At 40.3% G+C, this 18,882-nt stretch overlaps 1 protein-coding gene across 1 annotated transcript in view; it reads left to right on the forward strand.

Moving 5' to 3' along the window:
* LOC122810104 (uncharacterized protein KIAA0513-like) overlaps positions 1–18,882 on the forward strand; it is a 240,531-nt gene that overhangs the window by 92,141 nt on the left and 129,508 nt on the right. The window contains exon 4 of the mRNA XM_044081580.1: positions 9,287–9,491. Within this exon, the coding sequence (XP_043937515.1) occupies positions 9,287–9,491 (205 nt within the window). The remainder of the gene's footprint in view (positions 1–9,286; positions 9,492–18,882) is intronic.

Raw genomic sequence — 18,882 nt, forward strand, 5'->3', positions numbered from 1 at the left:
GACGGTCTCTGTTCTATCTTTAGTTAACTCATTAGTGTGAGCTGTAGATGGTCTTACAAATGACCTTAAATGATATGCACCCAAAATTTGTGTCAAAAAGAAAAAAAAGGATAGAGGAGACCAATGCATTTGAGTCTTTTATCTTACCAGTTTTATTAAAATAAAAGGTGTTGGGCACAGAGTATATTTTTTGTTTTCCCATTGTCAGTTTACAATCAATTTCATAAAGATGTCTTCCTTAGAGGAGATGGCCAAGGGATTATGGTTTATGCTGAATCTCCAGGATTTTATGCCTCTTTTTGACCCTGAGTTCTAAGGGGGGAAGTTAGCACAAAGCTTGTGAACTCCATTTTGGGTCAGTAGAATCCAGCCTATCAATATTTACCATTATTGCCACAGGTAAAGGACAGAAACTAAATGCATGATTACTGTTCCCAGTGGATCTTGTGCTGTTATGTTGTATATACAGTGCATCACCAGGTCAGATATATTAACCAACTTCTGATCAGTGTACAGAAATCGATAATCCAGGTTTAGCAAGTTAATCATGCTATGTTTATAAGAATTCAATCTGACTGTTTCCAAACTTCACATAGCTCAAAGATCTTCACATAATATAACAAATCTGAATACCCTTTCATTTATTGCTGAACAGCTCCAAGGGCAACATCTAAATCTCATTTCCAGACATGCATAACTGGCCTGTAATTGCCTTTTACAGTAGATGACAACATCACATCCTTGAAGTAACCGTTATGGTTAGTCTGATCATCTGCAAGCATCAATTCCTCACTGTTTCTAAAATTGAATTATAGCATCTTGTACACAACCAGTAACCTTACCATTGACAATAGAATCGCATTGAAAAACATTGTAAATATAAAAAGATGCTTTAGGTCACTTTCAGCCAAAAGAGCAGCTAAAGGGAGTGACCAGTCTCATGAAGCACTACAAGACTTCATGATTAGTGTAACTTTTTGGTTATCAAATATTTTCTTATAATTAAGGTTACTTACATTAACAAAAGCATTATTTTTTACATTCTGCACAGCTTTGGTGATGCATGCCAAGACATATCCTTATACCTTTAATGGATGAAGAATCTGAAGTGAATTTAAGAGGCATAGAAATATTCAAATTAGTGTTAATGTCAACTTTTAAAGTAATTGACCTCCATATCCAGTATACTTCCAATGCGATATGAAGCCTAGCTTTTCACATCAAACTCACCCAAGTATGGAGTTGTGGTCAGCACCACTGAATCTAGATGGTACTTGGACTAAAGAGTTGTATAGACAACCACTTTTGGCTTCAACTGTTGTGAGCACTATCCTATAGATAAAACACTGATTTCATATGGTGGGCCATGTTAGGGATAGCTACTTAACACAGTAAAAAACTGTCTCTAGGTGATTTGATTGTGTTAACTAATGATGCTAAAAATGGGTATTGGCATTTAGCATTGACCTACATTAGGGAACCGTGCTAATGGTGGCAGTGGCTTTTGTACTCCATTGGCAACTGTATGCCAACCATAAAAGCCCAGCAACCCAGAGTCAGTAAGCTACTGGCAGGCTGGCGTCCAATTGTGCAGCTTGGGTTACCTGAGATAGCTCTGTTGAGCGAAAGAGTGAAAGCTGGATGCAAAACCATTCAACCTGCCAAACATGAACTAAGGATGGTGTAGTTTCACTGACAGGATGGCGCTTGGAAGTGGATGACATGATGGCAAGACAAAAGCTGGACATCCTCTATATCCCGGAAGTGATATGGAAGGGCAGTGCAACAAAGCCACTTGGCTTGGGATCCAGAGTCTACTACTCAGAAGGACAGACTAGAAATGAGGTGGGAATTGAGGTGAGGGAAAGGCTTCAGAAGACAGTGAGTGCTGTTATCAGAATTAATGACCAGACTCATGGCAGTGTAAGGATAGGGCAGTATTCTTAATCTCAGCCTATGCCCCACAGCATGGTTGTATTAGTGAGGAAAAGAGTGCATTCATGCAGCAGTTGCAGGACCTAATAGATAAAGCAGGACAACATGACTTGGTGTTGATAATGGGGGAGCTGAAGGCACATATTTTAAAATACAGAACACCAAATGAGGACTGCCTGTTCTTGTGGGTGGGGCAATAGAAATGAAAAAGGAGAGGTCATTCTTGACTTCTGTCTGGCAAATGGCTTGATGGTGGCCAACACATGGTTCTGCATGAGAGATGGTCACAAAATCACATACAAGAGTAGCCAACATCCAAGCCTGGTAGACTTCTTCCTAAAAAGGAAAGGGCACTGGCGTGGAATCAGCGATTGCAAAGTCATCCCCAGTGATTTAGTCACTACACATCATAAACCACTGGTTACCAAAATCAGCTGCAAGTAGTGGTCAGAGAAGGCACTAAAGTCAACAGAAACTAGGCTTAAGATCTGGAGGAGAAAGCCCAATAATTCAGGGAAATACTAGAGGCTCTAGCAGCTCAGGAAGAAAAGGAATTAGTTGGAGTTACAGAAGAATGGCAGCACCTCAAAATGGCATGTACATATGGGGACAATAGAACAGATATGTGGACAAGCTAGGCATCGAAATAAAGTGCATAAGGAAGGCTGGAGTTGGAATGCAGAAATCCAGAAAATCATCAAAAGAAAGAAATGCAGGAAAAAGTGGGGGAGAGAACAGATGGACCAGTCTAAGAAAGAATACTGGTTGGTTAACAAAGAGTATAAGAATGCAGTTGCAGTAGTTAAGAACAAGACATCATAAAAGGCAGTCTGTCAGCTTCTGGAAAGTGACTGTGTAGATGGCACAAAGAAACTGTCAGGTTGCAGGGCTAAGACAGAAAGCTAAATACACTCTTCATAAGGGATGTCAGCAACAACTTGTTCAGTCCAAAAGACATCAAAGGCAGATGAAAGGAGCATTTCCAGCATTGTTTGATGAACAAAACCCCACAGAACCCATATGCCCTAGATGAAAGCGGAAGAAGTCTTCCATAGAAGAAAAACAGCACTAAAGAAAATAAGTCTTGGAAAACAGCAGGCTCAGATGACGTTATGGCAGATATGATCAAGATGCTGCATGAGTTAGAGGAGAAATGGCTCCTGAGGGTACTTGTAACAGTACAGAGAAAATCCTATCCTACATGACTGTACTTGTACACTGGCACTAGTATGCTTATTCTCCAAAGTGGATATTTCACAGCTGTGGACAGTATAGAGGTATCAAACTCTTGTCACATTACATGAACATTCTGGAGTAGGTGATCAGTAAACAAATACACATAGTAAAAAGTCAGATGGTTGGGAGAGTGGCCGAATGGTTAAGGTGTTTGCCTTACAAACACAGGGTGCAGGGTTTGAATCTCACAGGGGATAATTGGCTAGGCTTAAAATGGCTCGCAAGGGCAGTTAGCCTAGTACTAACCTATGAACCTATGAACATAATGAGCAGTTCAGGCTCAGATCAAGATCTAGCAAAACTGACCTGTTTGCAGTGAGACAGGTAGTTCAGAAGAAACTAGTGGTTAGGAAAGAGTCCATCTGGGCATTCCTAGCCTTGGAGAAAGCACATGACAAGGTCCCAAGAAAGCTGATTGGGCATTCCTGCGATAGTTTGAAGTCCCAGAAACATTGGTGTAATTAGTGCAGGTTATATACAAGAACACAATGACACAGTTACTAACAGTGTTCAGATTCACAGAGGGGTTCTGAGCCCATTGCTGTTCATACTGGTGATGGACTACCATAGCAAACTGGTTGGAGGGGACAGACCAACAAAGCTGCTGATATTGCAGATGATGCAACATTACATCCATAGTCTGAACAAGTACTTTGGTAAAGGCTAGGGAATAGAATGCAAAACTGAAGGCACACTCGAGTACAGATGATACCACTGTAATGGCAGCAAATGGGAGAAATCAGAAGATGTGAATTAAGATAGAAAACAGTGGAATAGGTTAACCGCTTCAAATGCCTAGGAGGGGTGGTTGAGAAGTCTGAGGAGGTCAAACCTAGACTCAGAGGTGCTACAGCCAACTGGCACAGACTGTCAGGGTATTGTATAACAGCAGAATGCCAAAGAAGCTGAAAAGTAAGGTATATAAAAAGTTGTATGTCCAGTACTACTGTACAGTACAGAAACCTGAGCAGTGAAAGCAGAGCAGTTGAGGAAGCTAGAGGTGATGCAGATGAAGAGCCTTTGATGGGTGGTAGGAAACACACTGTGGGACAGATGTAGAAATGAAGACATCAGAGCAGAAGCCCAAATAGCTCCAATTGCAGAGAAGGTCAAAGAAAACAGACTACGATGGTTTGCGCACATAGTACCTGAAAGCAGAAGGTAGTCTGGTAAAGATAATTTGGGACAGGCAGGAAGAACTAGAGGAAGGGAGGGCATCCAGCAAAGAGATGGATGAAATGTGTAAGAGAAGACCTGCGACAGTCAGGCATAGTTGTTGAAGGTAGGACAGAGGTAATGAATTGAGAGAGAGAGAGATGGCAACAGTGGACACAACATCCTGACTCCCATATAGAAAAATGGTTACAAGGAAGAGGAGGCGGATGTTGATGAAGCTTGGCAAGGTGTGTTGGAAGCTACTGACATCTGCTTTCAAATTCTTGAGAAGAGGTAAACAGGTAAAGCAGACACTAAATCCAGGGAGTGGGAAATGCTTCACCAGTTAATGTTTTCCAGCCTATTTAATGCAGTGAAGTGTTTTTTTCATCCTTTAATATTGTATTCATTAGTAGGATACTCTCACTTCCCTATTCCTTCAGGATTCTCCAGTAGAAGTACGATGGTGTTATGACTCCATAGCCTGCATAATTGGCTTTAGGCATGAAAGTGCTTCTCAGCTTACTTGGATTTTCAGAGCAAAACCCACACACATCTGACAACCTACAAGTAAGGAATATTAAATCTGTGTATGAAATCTGATGGATGCAGCTCTAAAGGCTTTACAGGCATACATATGGAATTTCCCTGAAAACATCAACATTTTTCCCTAGAACTCACTGACAAGCAAAAGGCAGTAAAATGCTTGGTTCACTGGTTATGCTTCTGGCTTTTGTGTGTGGGCTACATGTCTACCCTTATGCTGTGTGGGTTTTATCCATGTAAGTGAATTTACATTCCTCTGTTTTGCCTAAAGATAACGTGTGTGTGTGTGTGTGTGTGTGTGTGTGTGTGTGTGTGTGTGTGTGTGTGTGTGTGTGTGTGTTTTGTTACAGACCTAACTTGCCAGGGGCAATGTCAGTAGGTGGATATACATGAGAATACATCATTAGTTTCATCACAGCATTGGGGAGCATGCATCTTTTATGGCTAGTTGTAAAAAATGAACAGCTAAGTAATTATCTTTCCAGAATAGTCAAAATGCAACTTCTGGGGGACTTCAGCCCTCTAGAGCTCTCAGCTGTATAGGAGGATTTTGGCACAGCCTCTGTCTTGGGCTCCTCCTATTCTAAAATCAGTCCTGCTCACAGCTCTGTACAGAAGGGTTCCAATAGATTCTGCAATGACAGAGACACTGTGGTGTTTATTTAACTTTCTTAACCAAATGTTGTCTGACCAAAGTCACTGTAATTTGTCTAGGACACTGTATCCTCTAACAGCAACAAGTTAAAATGCATTACTGTGATCATTATTGTTTCACTTTTTTCAGACTCAGACTTCAGATGTGTACACAGATGGCTAACTTTTGTGCTTGTAGGTAAGGAGACAAGTCACACTGTGTATATACATCTGACAAGAAGCATAGCACAGTGAATATTTCTTTTTTCAAATTCTTCTTAGCATAACATTAGAGAGGTATAAAGAAGGTGGCTGTCTTAACAATATGGTGAGGAGGCATGATATGTATACGTTTGTTAGCAGCGATTGAAATATATTCCTGTAGCTATGTATATTTTCACTTGTATCCCAGTCTAACTCTAGAAGGAATGCAAAGAAGGTTAATATCTTTTTTGGAGGGGTAGGGAGGCTGGCACTATTCCTGAATTATGATTTATGAATCATCACAGTCATGTTTCTTCTCAGATTATTGAGACATACTATCTTTATCAATTTTAAATATTATACTTTGGGCACAGCTTATTTCTTCCTTGAAATAAAATTAGTAGGATTGAATTTCTTTTCTTTTCTTATTGATGATTGTGTTTAGGCCACCATTGGGTAAAATGGTTGGGGAAAAGCTCTAAAATGCACATCATAGCATGGTTCTGGGGATATAGCAGTCCCCAGACCTCTGGATTAATTATGTTATTAATTTCACAGTTATTACACTACAGTCATAGTGGTTTAGCATGTGTTCGAAAGGTGAGGAAATAATACAATTATAAATTGGTGAAAATAAACAAAGTAATCTGTCTGGATTGTGTGGGAAGGACAAGATGTGGGTAAACCAGGGATGGAATGGGGAGTACAGGAGGACAAACTTTGTAGTCAGGGGAAGATATCATGGAGTCCTTTATCTAGGACTCCATGTAAACTAAGACCAGCTCTGTTAATCACAGTCAGACATAAAAGTAGCTAAAGAAGATGTGTACAAAGGCAGTCTGTGGATGAGGATTGACTGTCCCTTGCAGCTGTTTAATCACAAGTAAACTGCTCTAATGTATTTCTTTCCCATTTCAGTTAACCCCACTCATTCATTTCCTTCCTGCAGCACCCACCCCACTTTGATGTCACCAGCCGCTACTGGTGCAGGAGTACATATGCACAACAGAAGTGATTTTGAGGCCTCCACATTTGCATACCTCATACTGGGGGGGGGGGGTGCACAAAAAATTCCCCTGATCGATTATATGATTAAACACCCCTTATAAAAGGGAAATGAATGGGTACAGTTGGGTAGGGAATGGTATGGCTGATGGTTGGGGAGAAAAAAGAACCATGTAATGATCAAGGTTTTTGATGACAAGTGAATGCAGCTGCCTCTTCATTGTGGCAGTAAACTCAGAAACAGTGGAAAAATTTAGTAATACATGTGATAAATATAATGGGTTTTGTTTAGCAGTTTTAATTAAACAGAGACTGCCTGTTTTTACTTGTAAACCATTGGATAATCCATGTGCCTTTACCTTATGTTGCCATTTTGAGACCCTTACAGCCTTGATGAACAAGAAACCTACAAAGTCAAAAGGCAAAAAAGGTAGGTTTATGAGGCATCAGATAATATAGACTGACGGTATATCCTGGCAACTGGGAAATAGGTAGATGGGTATGACAAAACTGCCTTCAATTTATCCTTTTCAGGTCACATTTAGTCTAATGATTCCTTATGTATTCTAGTTTATATCCAGATCTAGGTAGGCTGCATTGCAATCATGAGCAGTTCATTTCTGTTGTCTTAGAACATGATTTAATCTCATGCAATGGGGTATACTGTAAACATCACACACTGACTGGAGTGATTTTGAAATAGTTTAATCAGGTTGTGTGTTTGTTAAAAGAATATACAGTTATTTCTGCAAGATTAGTGAGCTTTGGAAGTAGGTGGTTTGCATATGTAAATTACAGACAAAACATAAAATCCATACCCTAATCAGATGCATATGGAAGAATATATTATAAAATGTGTATAAGAATCCTTCTTTCGTAACTGACCAATGGTACTTTTGAGTTGAGCTATTGTCACATCAAAGCTACCACCTGGATATGTTTTAAAAATGCATAACTTTTTCTACGAAGGGCTCCTCTGGAGCGGCCTTAGGTCAGCTGGTGCCCTAGGCAAAAGGGCTCCATGGCGTCCTCCACCACACCACTTGGTGCCCCCATCCTGGTCTACCTACACCAAATAAATACTGGAAAAGCTCCCCTGCTAGAGCGGCGCCCTAGGCGGCCGCCTAGTTGGCCTATGCCTAAGGCCGGCTATGCCTGATAGTGTCAGTAATGTATCCTAGAGACTTGTTTTTAAGGTAGCCTAGCATTTAATAAGTGGTTGAAATGCTGGCTGTCCCATACCTCAGCCTGAAGTGGTTGTTATACAACCATATCACCCACAATCCCACTCTGTGTTTGTTGCCCAAGTGTAATAAAATAATGGTGGACTTAAGAAATCAATATGATTTTAAAGGAGAAGAATGCCACATCACTTGTAGAGATGATAGCACTTGGTACCAAGTACAGCTTGTTCCTTAAAACCCCTCTTGGACAGGAGGAGACTGGGTGTTTGTGTGTACTGTCCGTTATTTATAAAGTGCATCTTCATTCTTAGGTCACTGTCCATTTAGTTATAAACTGCATCTTCATTATTAAAGCAATGCAATGGTTAGTGTTGCTGCCACACAATACTGGGTTCTGTAATTTGATTCATGGTTGGGGTGTCTTTTCTTTGGAATCCTCATCTGTGTGGGATTTAGGTGGATGCTTCAGTTTCTGCCAACATTCCAAATACATGCCATATCTGACTTATTGATGTTTCAAATTGCCTGTAGATGTGCCTGGAATGGTTTGCGAGTGTGCACAAGCGTGCGAGTGAGCGTGTGAGATTGCACATGCATGTGTGAGAGAGTGTGTGTGTGTGTGTGTGTGTGTGTGTGTGTGTGTGTGTGTGTGTGTGTGTGTGAGCGTGCATGTGTGAGAGAGGGCACGTGCGTGTGTGTGAGAGAGTGCGTGCATCAGTTTAGGACTGTAAACTGCTGTAGACTGGTATGCGATCCAGAATAGCTTCTCTGTCATGCACTGACTTAATGACATGATAGTCTCCAACTCCCATATGATCCTGAGTTTGGGTAAAGCTCTTAACTGGAGAATAACTTAATAGTCATAGGGGATATTTTTGTACTAGGCATACACAAATATGGAAATTGGTACAGCTTTAGTCTTTTAATGCTGGAAGACAGAACACTTCTTTAAATAATGTGGTTATCTTCATGAAGTCCACCTTAAACATTTTACTAGGGAGTAACGTTCTTTTCAAGGAGGTCACCTTAGGCATTTCATGTGGAGTCCGTGTCCCATTAAGTTTGAAAAAAATCACTTTTGTGTTATGTCTCAGTAAGTCTTTTCTGGTTTGAGACATAATAACCCAAGGAAAATTGTAAAAGGAAAGAAGCGAGAGAGCGATATAATGGGATAGAACAGACACAGTAAATGAGTAAGTTACCCGTTGGCTATGAGATGTAACTTATCCATTCCCTATTTTTTCCCCTTCCAGTGACGTGGCAGTATCTGTAGTCTTGGCTTTCTGATTAGCACTGTTTAAGTAAACTGAAATGTTTTTAAGGATATAGGAGAAGAGGAGCTACTCAAAGAACAAAAGTAATATTTATATTTTCTTTGCTGTTAACAGGAAAAAATCAACCACAGCCTACAGAACTTAAGGAGGAAAAACCAACAGGCATCGACTCCTACCTAAAGTCTGCCAATAGTTGGCTGGCTGAGAAAAAAGACATTGCAGAGCGCCTACTGAAAAATACTTCAGCCAAAACAGAAAATGTGAAGGGCTTCTTTGGAGGGCTGGAAACCAAGTTCAAAGGGTCAAATGCAAAGAAGGAGTAAGCATCATTGACATCTTTGTTTTGTATCAAACCTTCATAAACCTGCATTCTTGATGTCTCCCCATTGACACATATGGGATATGTGCTTGTGTGCTTCATAAAGCCTGTGCAGTGATAGAAAATGTTCCATCTCTTATTATCTTATCTTTAGGAGATTTAGTCCAGTAATTTGACATTTTCAGAAACATGATTATAGCAAATTACCAAACAGATACAGAGGCTACTGTGCATCACTAGCTAGTAAGCACAATTCTCTGCATCTGTTTCCCATGAAAAAATTGAAGGAGGGAAGGGTTAGTTAGCTCAGTCGCATAGGGATAGTGTGTTCACTCATGTCTTTAATTTTGGTTTAGCTAGTGGCCCGTATGTCAGAAGGTCAGCCAATGTATATAATAGGGACTCTGCAGTATTTGAATAGAATTAATGACCCTCTAAATCTAAATGGGATGCAAATTAACATTTAGAAGTCTGTCTGCATATCAACTTTGGGAAAGTAACTACAGAGGAGGACAAAAATTTGACATTCAGACAGAGAATAAATATCTTAAAGATTGGAGATGAGCCATTCAAGAAAATCTATGAAACTTGTAGCATGTGATTACTTATGTTTAGATGGCCTGAATTAATAATACAATTTATGTAAGTGTAGTCAGGTTTAGTTATGAAGCAACATTACTGTCCCCCCATGTATGTATGTGTTTGTGTTTTTGTATATCTATCTTTATATATACATATACATATATGTATATGTGTACAATTCTCATGTGATTGAGATATGATAACGATCTGCAATGCACATTAAGATGTATACCTTTTAGAATACCAAGACTAGGGCATTCCCAGAGTGACCATTGATACAAAGCTTTAAAATAGTAAATAATACAGCAACCATACAGATAAGTAGCCAGCATTACTGTTACATAAGATTCCTGTCTTAGTGAAAATGTCACAAACTTAAAACACTTGGGTTCAAGATAGTATGCATTGTGTAGACAAAATGGTCTTTGTGTAAAATATACAGTCCTTGACCCTCAGACATCATTGCTGCAAGATGTGTGAAACTGGAAAGTTCAGGAAAACCAGTGCTTGCTGTTGGTGGGGGGGGGGGGGGTCGCCAGTCGCCAGTCGCCAGTCGCCAGTCGCCAGTCTCCTGGCTCTCAGATCAGTTGGTTATTTCAGGCTTTATGTACTAATAAGTCTAATCTCTCTCCTCTAGATAAGGACTATGTTTTTTTACCAATCATGACACCAAGAGGAGTGATTCAGTAGAAATTAAATGAATAATTTATTTATTTAGCATTTGTTTACCAGGATGGTCCAACTGGGCAGATGGTGTCCGTTTTCAGTGGAGTTCTGTGGGGAAAAGTCCCAGAAAAAAATTACAGAATATAAACAATATATATAGCAATAACACAGGTTGCAAATATAAAAGGTTAATACAGTAGTACAGAGGACTTGCATACAAGAATAAGTGTACTACTCCATAGTCAAGTAGCACTGTAGTATACTATAAGCATGCAAACAATATTTACAAAATATAAAAAGAGAGGATGAAATACAGTAGAATGTTTGAGTGGACTCTTCGTAAGCAGAATGGGATTACAGAGAGGTCCTCCTGCAAATACCCTCCATTGGCAGATTGGGAGTTCAGAGAGGTCCTCCTGCAAATACCCTCCATTAGCAGATTGGGAGTTCAGGGAGGTCCTTTGCAGGTACATAAATGATTGGTGTGTATGTATGATTTTAATTGGGTTTTGAAGGTGGTTGTACATGTTTGAAGTCTGAGGTCAGGAGGCAGGATATTCCATTTTTTTGCAGCTTCACTGGTGAAGAGAGAGTTGCCCGAGCTATTTATACATTGGACGTTTTCTAGGAGGGCTTTGTTGGTAGATAGTAACTGCCTGTTAGGGTTGTAGAAGGTTATGAGGCCGGACAGAGTAGTTTTTTTTCAGGATAGTGTAGTATTTGGTGTGCCAGGTTGAGTTGGGGGTATTGTGGTAAATTTGGGAATTCTAACCAGTGCAGTTTGTTCAGGGATTGGCAGTGGTGGGACCGTGATCTGGTGTTTGCAGCGAATCTGACAATTTTATTATAGCATGTGGAGAGTTTAAGGTCAGTTTTATTTAGGTTTGTTAATACTGGACATGCATATAAGATAGTTGCTAGGTGTGTTCTGGCTATGGTGATTCTAGCTTCTGAAGTTGGGTATCATTTGCAGTGATGTAGGGTCCCTAGCTTTCTGTGAACTTTGGCGACAGTGAGAGATATGTGTTTGTTGTACTTTAGTTGTTGGTCAATGGTGAATCCAAGTAACTTAGCTTCTGGTACTGGGGTGATGAGAGTCCTATTACCTGAGGATATGGAAAAGGTGACATCCTGAGTTTTGGTAGGGTGGAACAGCATAAGCTGTGTTTTCTTTGGGTTTAATATTAGTTGGGAATTATTGAGCCAATATTCTATGTCAGTGAAGGATTGTTGTTTTTTTGTTGCAGAAGTTTAATGTTGGATGCAGAGCAGATTAGGGTTGTATCGTCAACGTATTGTACAATTTTGGCACCTGCAGTTGCGGGGTGGAGTTGATTTGTAAAGATGTTGAACAGGAGGGGGCCTAGGATGGAGCCTTGGGGTACACCAACTGTGACTGGTAATGGGGGGCATAGGCAGTTAGTCCATTTGACAGATTCATGGCGATTGTCCAGATAGCTTTTAAACCACTGTATGGAGGGGCTGTCAAGGTTGACATTGGTGAGGCAGATTAAGAGTTTATTGTGGGAAACTGTATCGAAGGCTTTGGATAAGTCTAGAAAGGTGGCCGAGACAAGATTACCCTGGTTTCTGTATGTGTTATGTTGGTGAAGTTAATTAGAGCAGTGGTGGTGCTGTGGAATGGACGGAAGCCATGTTGGAAGTTGGATAGGAGTTGTTAGAAGCTGAGTGAGGAGTTGATGGTGAATACATCTTTCTAGGATTTTGGATAGTGGTGAGAGGATAGCAATGGGTTGATAGTTGGAGATGTCAGTGGATGAACCTCCTTTGTGGAGGGGAATAATGTAGGAGGTTTTCCACAAGGTTGGAACAGTGTGTATTCAGTGATAGATCTGTTTATTATTAGTGTGATCGGGTAGGCTATGGCTGTAGATGCTATTTGGCTGGGAGATTGTCGGCAGCAAGGGTGGTAAGTTTAAGTTTTGCTAAGAGTTTTTGGATACTAAATACTGGTACTGGCTTAAGTGAGAAGGGGGTAGCCTTAGACTGTTGTGTGGGAAGTTGGAGGAGATTGTTGGGTTTAGTATTTATTAGTTTAAGAATAGAAGTAGTGAAGTAGTCGTTGAAAGTGGCGGCTATATGTGTAATTTGACCAGACTATATTGGGTGGTGGAGTTGTTGCTTTACTGGGTTAGAGGATGTTAACTGTGGCCCAGAATTTTTGTGGGTTGTTACTAAATTTTCTTTGTAGGGAAATGCAGTAATTTTGTTTGTCTGTCTTAACTTGTTTCTTAGCCTTGTTTCTGAGTACAAGGTATAATTGCCTAGTTATGAATGTTTTGTGTTGGCGCCAGGTTTTCCAAGCCTTATCCCTATCTTTTAGTAAGGCCCTAGTTGTGCTTTGTAGCCATGGGGAAGGGTTGCTGCGTATTCTAATTGTTTTGATTGGGGCTAGATGATTGAGGATGCCTAGCAATGTGGAGTTGAAGTATTCTACGGCATAATCAAGTGGGGGAGTTTGGATGGGAGACCAGTTGCAGGATTCTAAGGCTTCTATGAATTGGTCTGTGGGGAAGTTTTTGTGGTAATGGGTTTGTAGAAGGGAGGGGGAGTTAATTGATTTTAGTTTATGCCTGAGAATGAAAGTGGGATTGTAGTCACTTAGAGTTAGGAAGTGTTCCATATTGAAGGGCAGTGTTGGGCTGGTTTGTGAGAACCCAGTCTAGTATGGATTCTCTTTTTTGAGGACTTATCGATGCATATTGGTGATTGAATGAGTTGGATAAAAGTATATAGGTTTATATGGTTGGTGGGTGTTGCATCGCCTAGAACTATGGTTTCTTGGAAGAAGGTGCGGAAGGCCCATTGTAGTATTGACTCTAATGTGATTAGGTTGTCTCCTGGGGGGGTATACAGATTCCTATTATATTTAGGTGCTTGTGCTGGTTTATGAGGAGTTTGGCGCATATGATTTCAGCATTTTTGGGGTTGGGAGGTTCCTGTTGGAGAAGTTGGAGTTTTAAGTTGATTTTATAAACTATGGGCTATACCTCTACCTTTTTTGTGTAGTCTGTCTACTCTTAAGATGATGTATTTGGGAGGGGTTATGGAGTTGTCCTTGATATGTGGTCTAAGCCATGTCTCAGTTATTATCAGTATGTCTGGGTCATATAGGGCAATGGCTGAGTGTATTTCTTCTATTTTGTTCATAATACTGCAAATGTTTAAATTAAGTATTAGTAGGTCATTGAGTTTTTGTTTAAGTGCTGGTTGGTAGCTCGGCCTATTGTTTGTTTGTTATTGGTCCTGGGTTGGGGTGAATATCTCCTCCAAGTAGTAGGTAGGCTGCTATGTTAGTAATTGTTCTTGGGTATGACATCATTAGGTTGTGGAATTGGAGGCATGGCTGTTTTTTGCAGTGTGGAGCATAGTGGATAGGGGAGATGATTTGAAAGCTGTTTTGGCTATGACTAAATGGGGCTGTGATTGCTGGTTTACATAACTGACAGTTCCATTAGTCAACAGGACTGGCCAAAAATCATTGGGGAAGGTGAGATGTCTTACACCACATGGAACTTTGAAACCCAATTTGAAGAGTGGGTGCAGAGTCAGGGCTTGTATAAAGGGATGAATTAGGTAAAATTGGGTGATAGAGGCATTCACTTTTTTCAGCATTAATTTTAATGAAAAGATTGAAAGAAATGTGAAAAAAGAAACCACAGGTACTGAAAGTCTGAATTCCATTTTATAATCCTAGAACTTTGGATTGTGAATAATGAGCTGGACAAGAATAACTTGTAGAGGTTCTGTGTTTTTATGCTCAAAAGGAAACTACAGCTATCCCCCTGCTGGGTGCAGAGATTCTGTTGGGTATAGATTACTTTTAATTACTCATTTTGTTATTTTCATATATTTGTGCATTCACAGAATTCTTTGCCAAGCTGTCTGCTTTCTACTATTAATGTTTTGTATGGGCTCATATGCATTATATTTTTATCCACTATGTATCCTATACTGATTCATTATTCCAACACTTATCCTAGACTCCTTGTAAAGGATAAACTGAACAAACTGAATTTATTTCCATTTTGTGTACTGGATTTAAACCTCTGGACCAGTAAGCTTTTTACACAGGAGACACTGGGAATCATCTGTTTTACGCTGCTGAGTGTAGGTTGTAATTGGTTTTAAGAATGTAGTATATAATTTAGGCAGCATTAGTATTCAGAACTGTGACATTTATGTATCCCTTCATCCAGAAACACTCAATTGAAGGCAGAAAGAAGCAGTAAGTGTGTCTGGTCTGGCCTTTAAGTGCACAAAGTCATGGCCTTAAACTCAATGCAAAAGAAATGTATTATCATCCCTTTCGGTAAGAGTGATGTTCCTGCTAACTACCACATCAATAGCAACACCCCTAAGTACACACACAGTGGTGAGAGACCTGGGCACACAGGTTAACAGTGACCTTGCCATTGATTACCATGTCTCCACAGTGGTAAGAAAGGCTTTCTATATTGCTGATCTCATAAGTAAGGGCATTGCCTCCAGAAGAAAAGAAGTTACAACCTCCCCGTACTCTTCCCTCATCAGGCCAATAATTGAGTACAATGCCCTTTTTGGTATGTACCTTTCCAAGCACCTGCAGCAACTGGAGAGATCACCAAGGTTCCTCACAAGGAAAATTCAAGGTCTTCAGTATCTGTCCTATGTGGATTGTCTGAAATCACTGTCACTTTATTCTGTCCCATACAGACTACTTAGAGGTGATCTGTGCCTTGCATATAAGGCAGTCTCTGAACCTCCTTTATTGGAAATGCTGCATATCCGCAAGTTAAATGGTACACAGGTTACTCACTCTAAAGACGTTAACCTGGTATCTGACATTAATAGAACCTGCTGGAGGGACAGATTTGTCTCTGAGGTTACCATGCCTTTTGAACAGACTCCCACTTCATGTCAAAGAGAGCACCTTGTTGGCCCTCTTCAAATGTGATATGGACTATTTGATGGGTAACTGTAAATTTACCCCGAGGGTTTCACCTGTGTCCCTTTTGGACAGGGGCAATAGGTGCTGATCATGGAAATAAGGGTAGAACTTGGCTAGACTTGTAAGGAACCTAGGGCCATTAGCCTCGTAACTTCCTGTGATCCTATGATTTAACATTCTACCTGTCCTCCAGCCCTGTCTTCCCTTCACTCAAGTGCAATTGTCTCTTTGGACTTCACCATCACTCCTAACAAAACTGCATTCCACAAGTCCTCAACCCTGTCTATGCAGAAGTAATTTTGCAGAGCAAAGGAGTCTGTGCAGTCTACTTGCTCCCCCATCCCCTCTATATGCTTTCTGCTCAAGATGACCTTTTCACATCTCTTTGACATATTGTACACCCAAATCAAGACCTCCCAAAACATTTTTAAAGTCTGCAATAAGTAAAGCTCCAGCTCTGCTACTCTTTAGTTTAATACCCCCCCCCTCTGTATCACACTCCATTTTGGTAAATTTCCCTTGGACTCCTTCCAGCAGCCTGATGTTGTTCTCCCTGTATGACCTCCAGAACTCCACATAATAGTCGAGGCATAACCTGACCAGGGCCTGGAGGAGTGTGGCCATAACTTTTCTTAGTGTGTTTCCTGATGAATTATCCCAGCATTCTATTTGCTGCTACCTTCTCTCTCAACTTCTGATGGTCCAGAGGGGTGTCAACATCAGCCTCAGATGCTTTCCCTGTTCTTAGTTTCACTCTATTGAATGCATAGAACCAGGGTGGAAATGGTTAGGCTCAGTACTTTGTATTGGCTTGCAGTGATCTACAGCTGCCATTTTTCTGCCCTCTTGGTAAGCCTTTCCAGATAGGTTCTTTCCCCTCCATCCTTCATTGCTGCACCCAAAATTTTGTCACTAGTCATGATGTGGATCTTGTTTTCTGGCTCTTGTTTTGTCTTTTTCCTGAGATATGTTTTAAATGAATAAATCAACGAGTACTAGATTCAGGAAAAACTCCAAAGCTACTTCTTATTGTCTTTATTCTTGGCATAGCCCGCTGAGCATAACATTCTTTGTTTTATCCTTTATCCATGCAGCAGTCCATTTCCGCACCCTCAGCCTACCCATATCTCCATCCATTTTCCTAGTCTGAGACATTGGTGAAGTCCAGGTCAAGCATGTGTACTGGTATTCCCCTTTCATGTTCTTCTATAACTCAGTTACAAAATTAGATCAGGCTTGAAGGACATTTTTTTCTGTTTGTGAACCTATGTTGGTTCAAGCCTTTCCCTCAGGATTCTTTGTTGGTCTAAGAGACCTGTAACTCAGATTTTTTTCTACTCTGACCACACCTTATATTCTTGCAATCCAGTCTTTGGACACTTCTTTGGTCAGTGATCTGCTGAAGATGTGTGTAAGGAGGTTTGCTAGCACACTGGCCATATTACTAGGGACCTTAGGATGTATCCTATTAATCTCTGTGCTCTAGCCTTTCTTAGAGCAGCCAGTTCCATGCCAGCCTAATCACTATTTCTTCTGATATCCATCCACTGCTTTCCCCATGCTGCCCTTCCTCCTTCCCATCACAGCACCCTTACTTGCTTTCCTTTCTCAAGACTGACGTGACATACCCTTCGCAGCCTCTATTTTCTCCCACTCTTATGTGATTCTCTTTTATCTCTTGTGATACCCCACCACTGGCCCAGTAATAGAGGAGCCTCAATTGCTACTGGCAATAGTGGGAGACATACTTTGGGAGGATGACAGGTACACAGACAGTATTTTCAGATGCAGCTTGCTGCATCAAGTGTAGTTTCCCTTAAGAGCACACTGAGACCACAGTAAGTCCGGGGCTGGTTTCTACCTCTTTCTCCAGATCCCCATTAAGACTCTCTACTGGCAGGGTTGAGGTCTTAGCTGAGTGGCCAAGCCAAGATCTCCAGCACCCTGTCTGTCCAACCAGTGCTTTGTGTCCCTGCCCAAGTAGCTGACACATGCACACTTTGAGGTTTGATTTAACACACGCACCTGGGTAAGGCTGGCACAGGTTTACTAACTATACTTCCTTCTGCCCAGACTATAAAGTAGTTCACACTGCCACCAACCATGTCCTTATCAGGTACTTTAAGGCCCTTAACAAAGGGTGTCCAATCATACTGTGTAATGTTGTTGACAATACAAATGGTAGTTTGACCAAGGGCAAGGTTAATTAGGAGTGGCCCACAGTGTCACCAGATAAATATGCAAATACTCCCAAAACTTAAATATGTCTCTCAAATATCAGTCACAATGAAAGGTTTAAAATATATTTAATAATAACTAATAAAAGAAAAGAAAATACTCAGTATGTGATCACAGTAACATCAGAGTTCAAAATCACATGAAATATTTAAAACAACATTGCAGGACAGTCTCAGATAAATGAAGAAAACATCTAAACTATACTTCACTATATTCCTAACTGAATCTAAGAGAATGACTACACCCTAGTTACCTTAGTTACAGAGCAACAAGGCAGATGTGTTGAGTGGATGTTCTTCTCAGGTCAAAGACAAAATACAAAATTCTATTTTGCTCTCTGAGACTTCTTAAATTAATATCTCAAATACTACTGATGGGATAGCTTGCAGAATGACATCACTTCTTGCCATCTGACTCTATCCCAGGTGAAAACCTTCCACTGATGCAGCTGGTAGCATTCAGCATCTACCTGTGAAAATACATAGATCTCAGATCTTTTGGCAAATGGTGGGACTCATAAAATAATTTGCATTCCTCCACATTTAAAGATGGTACAAAAACTTCTAGTTCTAGACACTGCCTCCTGTTGCACTGAAATTGAAAGATAACATCTCTTTTTATGGCCCATCCATGAAGTAATTCAATCTCCACTATTCTTCTGAAGTTTAACTTCTTGTGTTGCAGTTCCCATTGTTAAAATATATACATCTAAACAGTTAAAATAGTATGTATGTATATATATATATATATATATATATATATATATATATATATATATATATATATATATATATATGTTTCTGCTCAGTACATTACAAAATATCTATTTGGCACACGTCTGTACAATATGACATAGTTATAATACATCTGTAACACAAGCATCTTACATGAAGCATGTTGACATTCACAAATGACATAACTATTTACAAAATTCCACACAACGGTGCTGGCAGT

The sequence above is a fragment of the Protopterus annectens genome, chromosome 8.part1 (assembly GCF_019279795.1).
Source record: "Protopterus annectens isolate FY-2018-M chromosome 8.part1, PAN1.0, whole genome shotgun sequence".
NCBI classification, from domain to species: Eukaryota; Metazoa; Chordata; order Ceratodontiformes; family Protopteridae; genus Protopterus; species Protopterus annectens.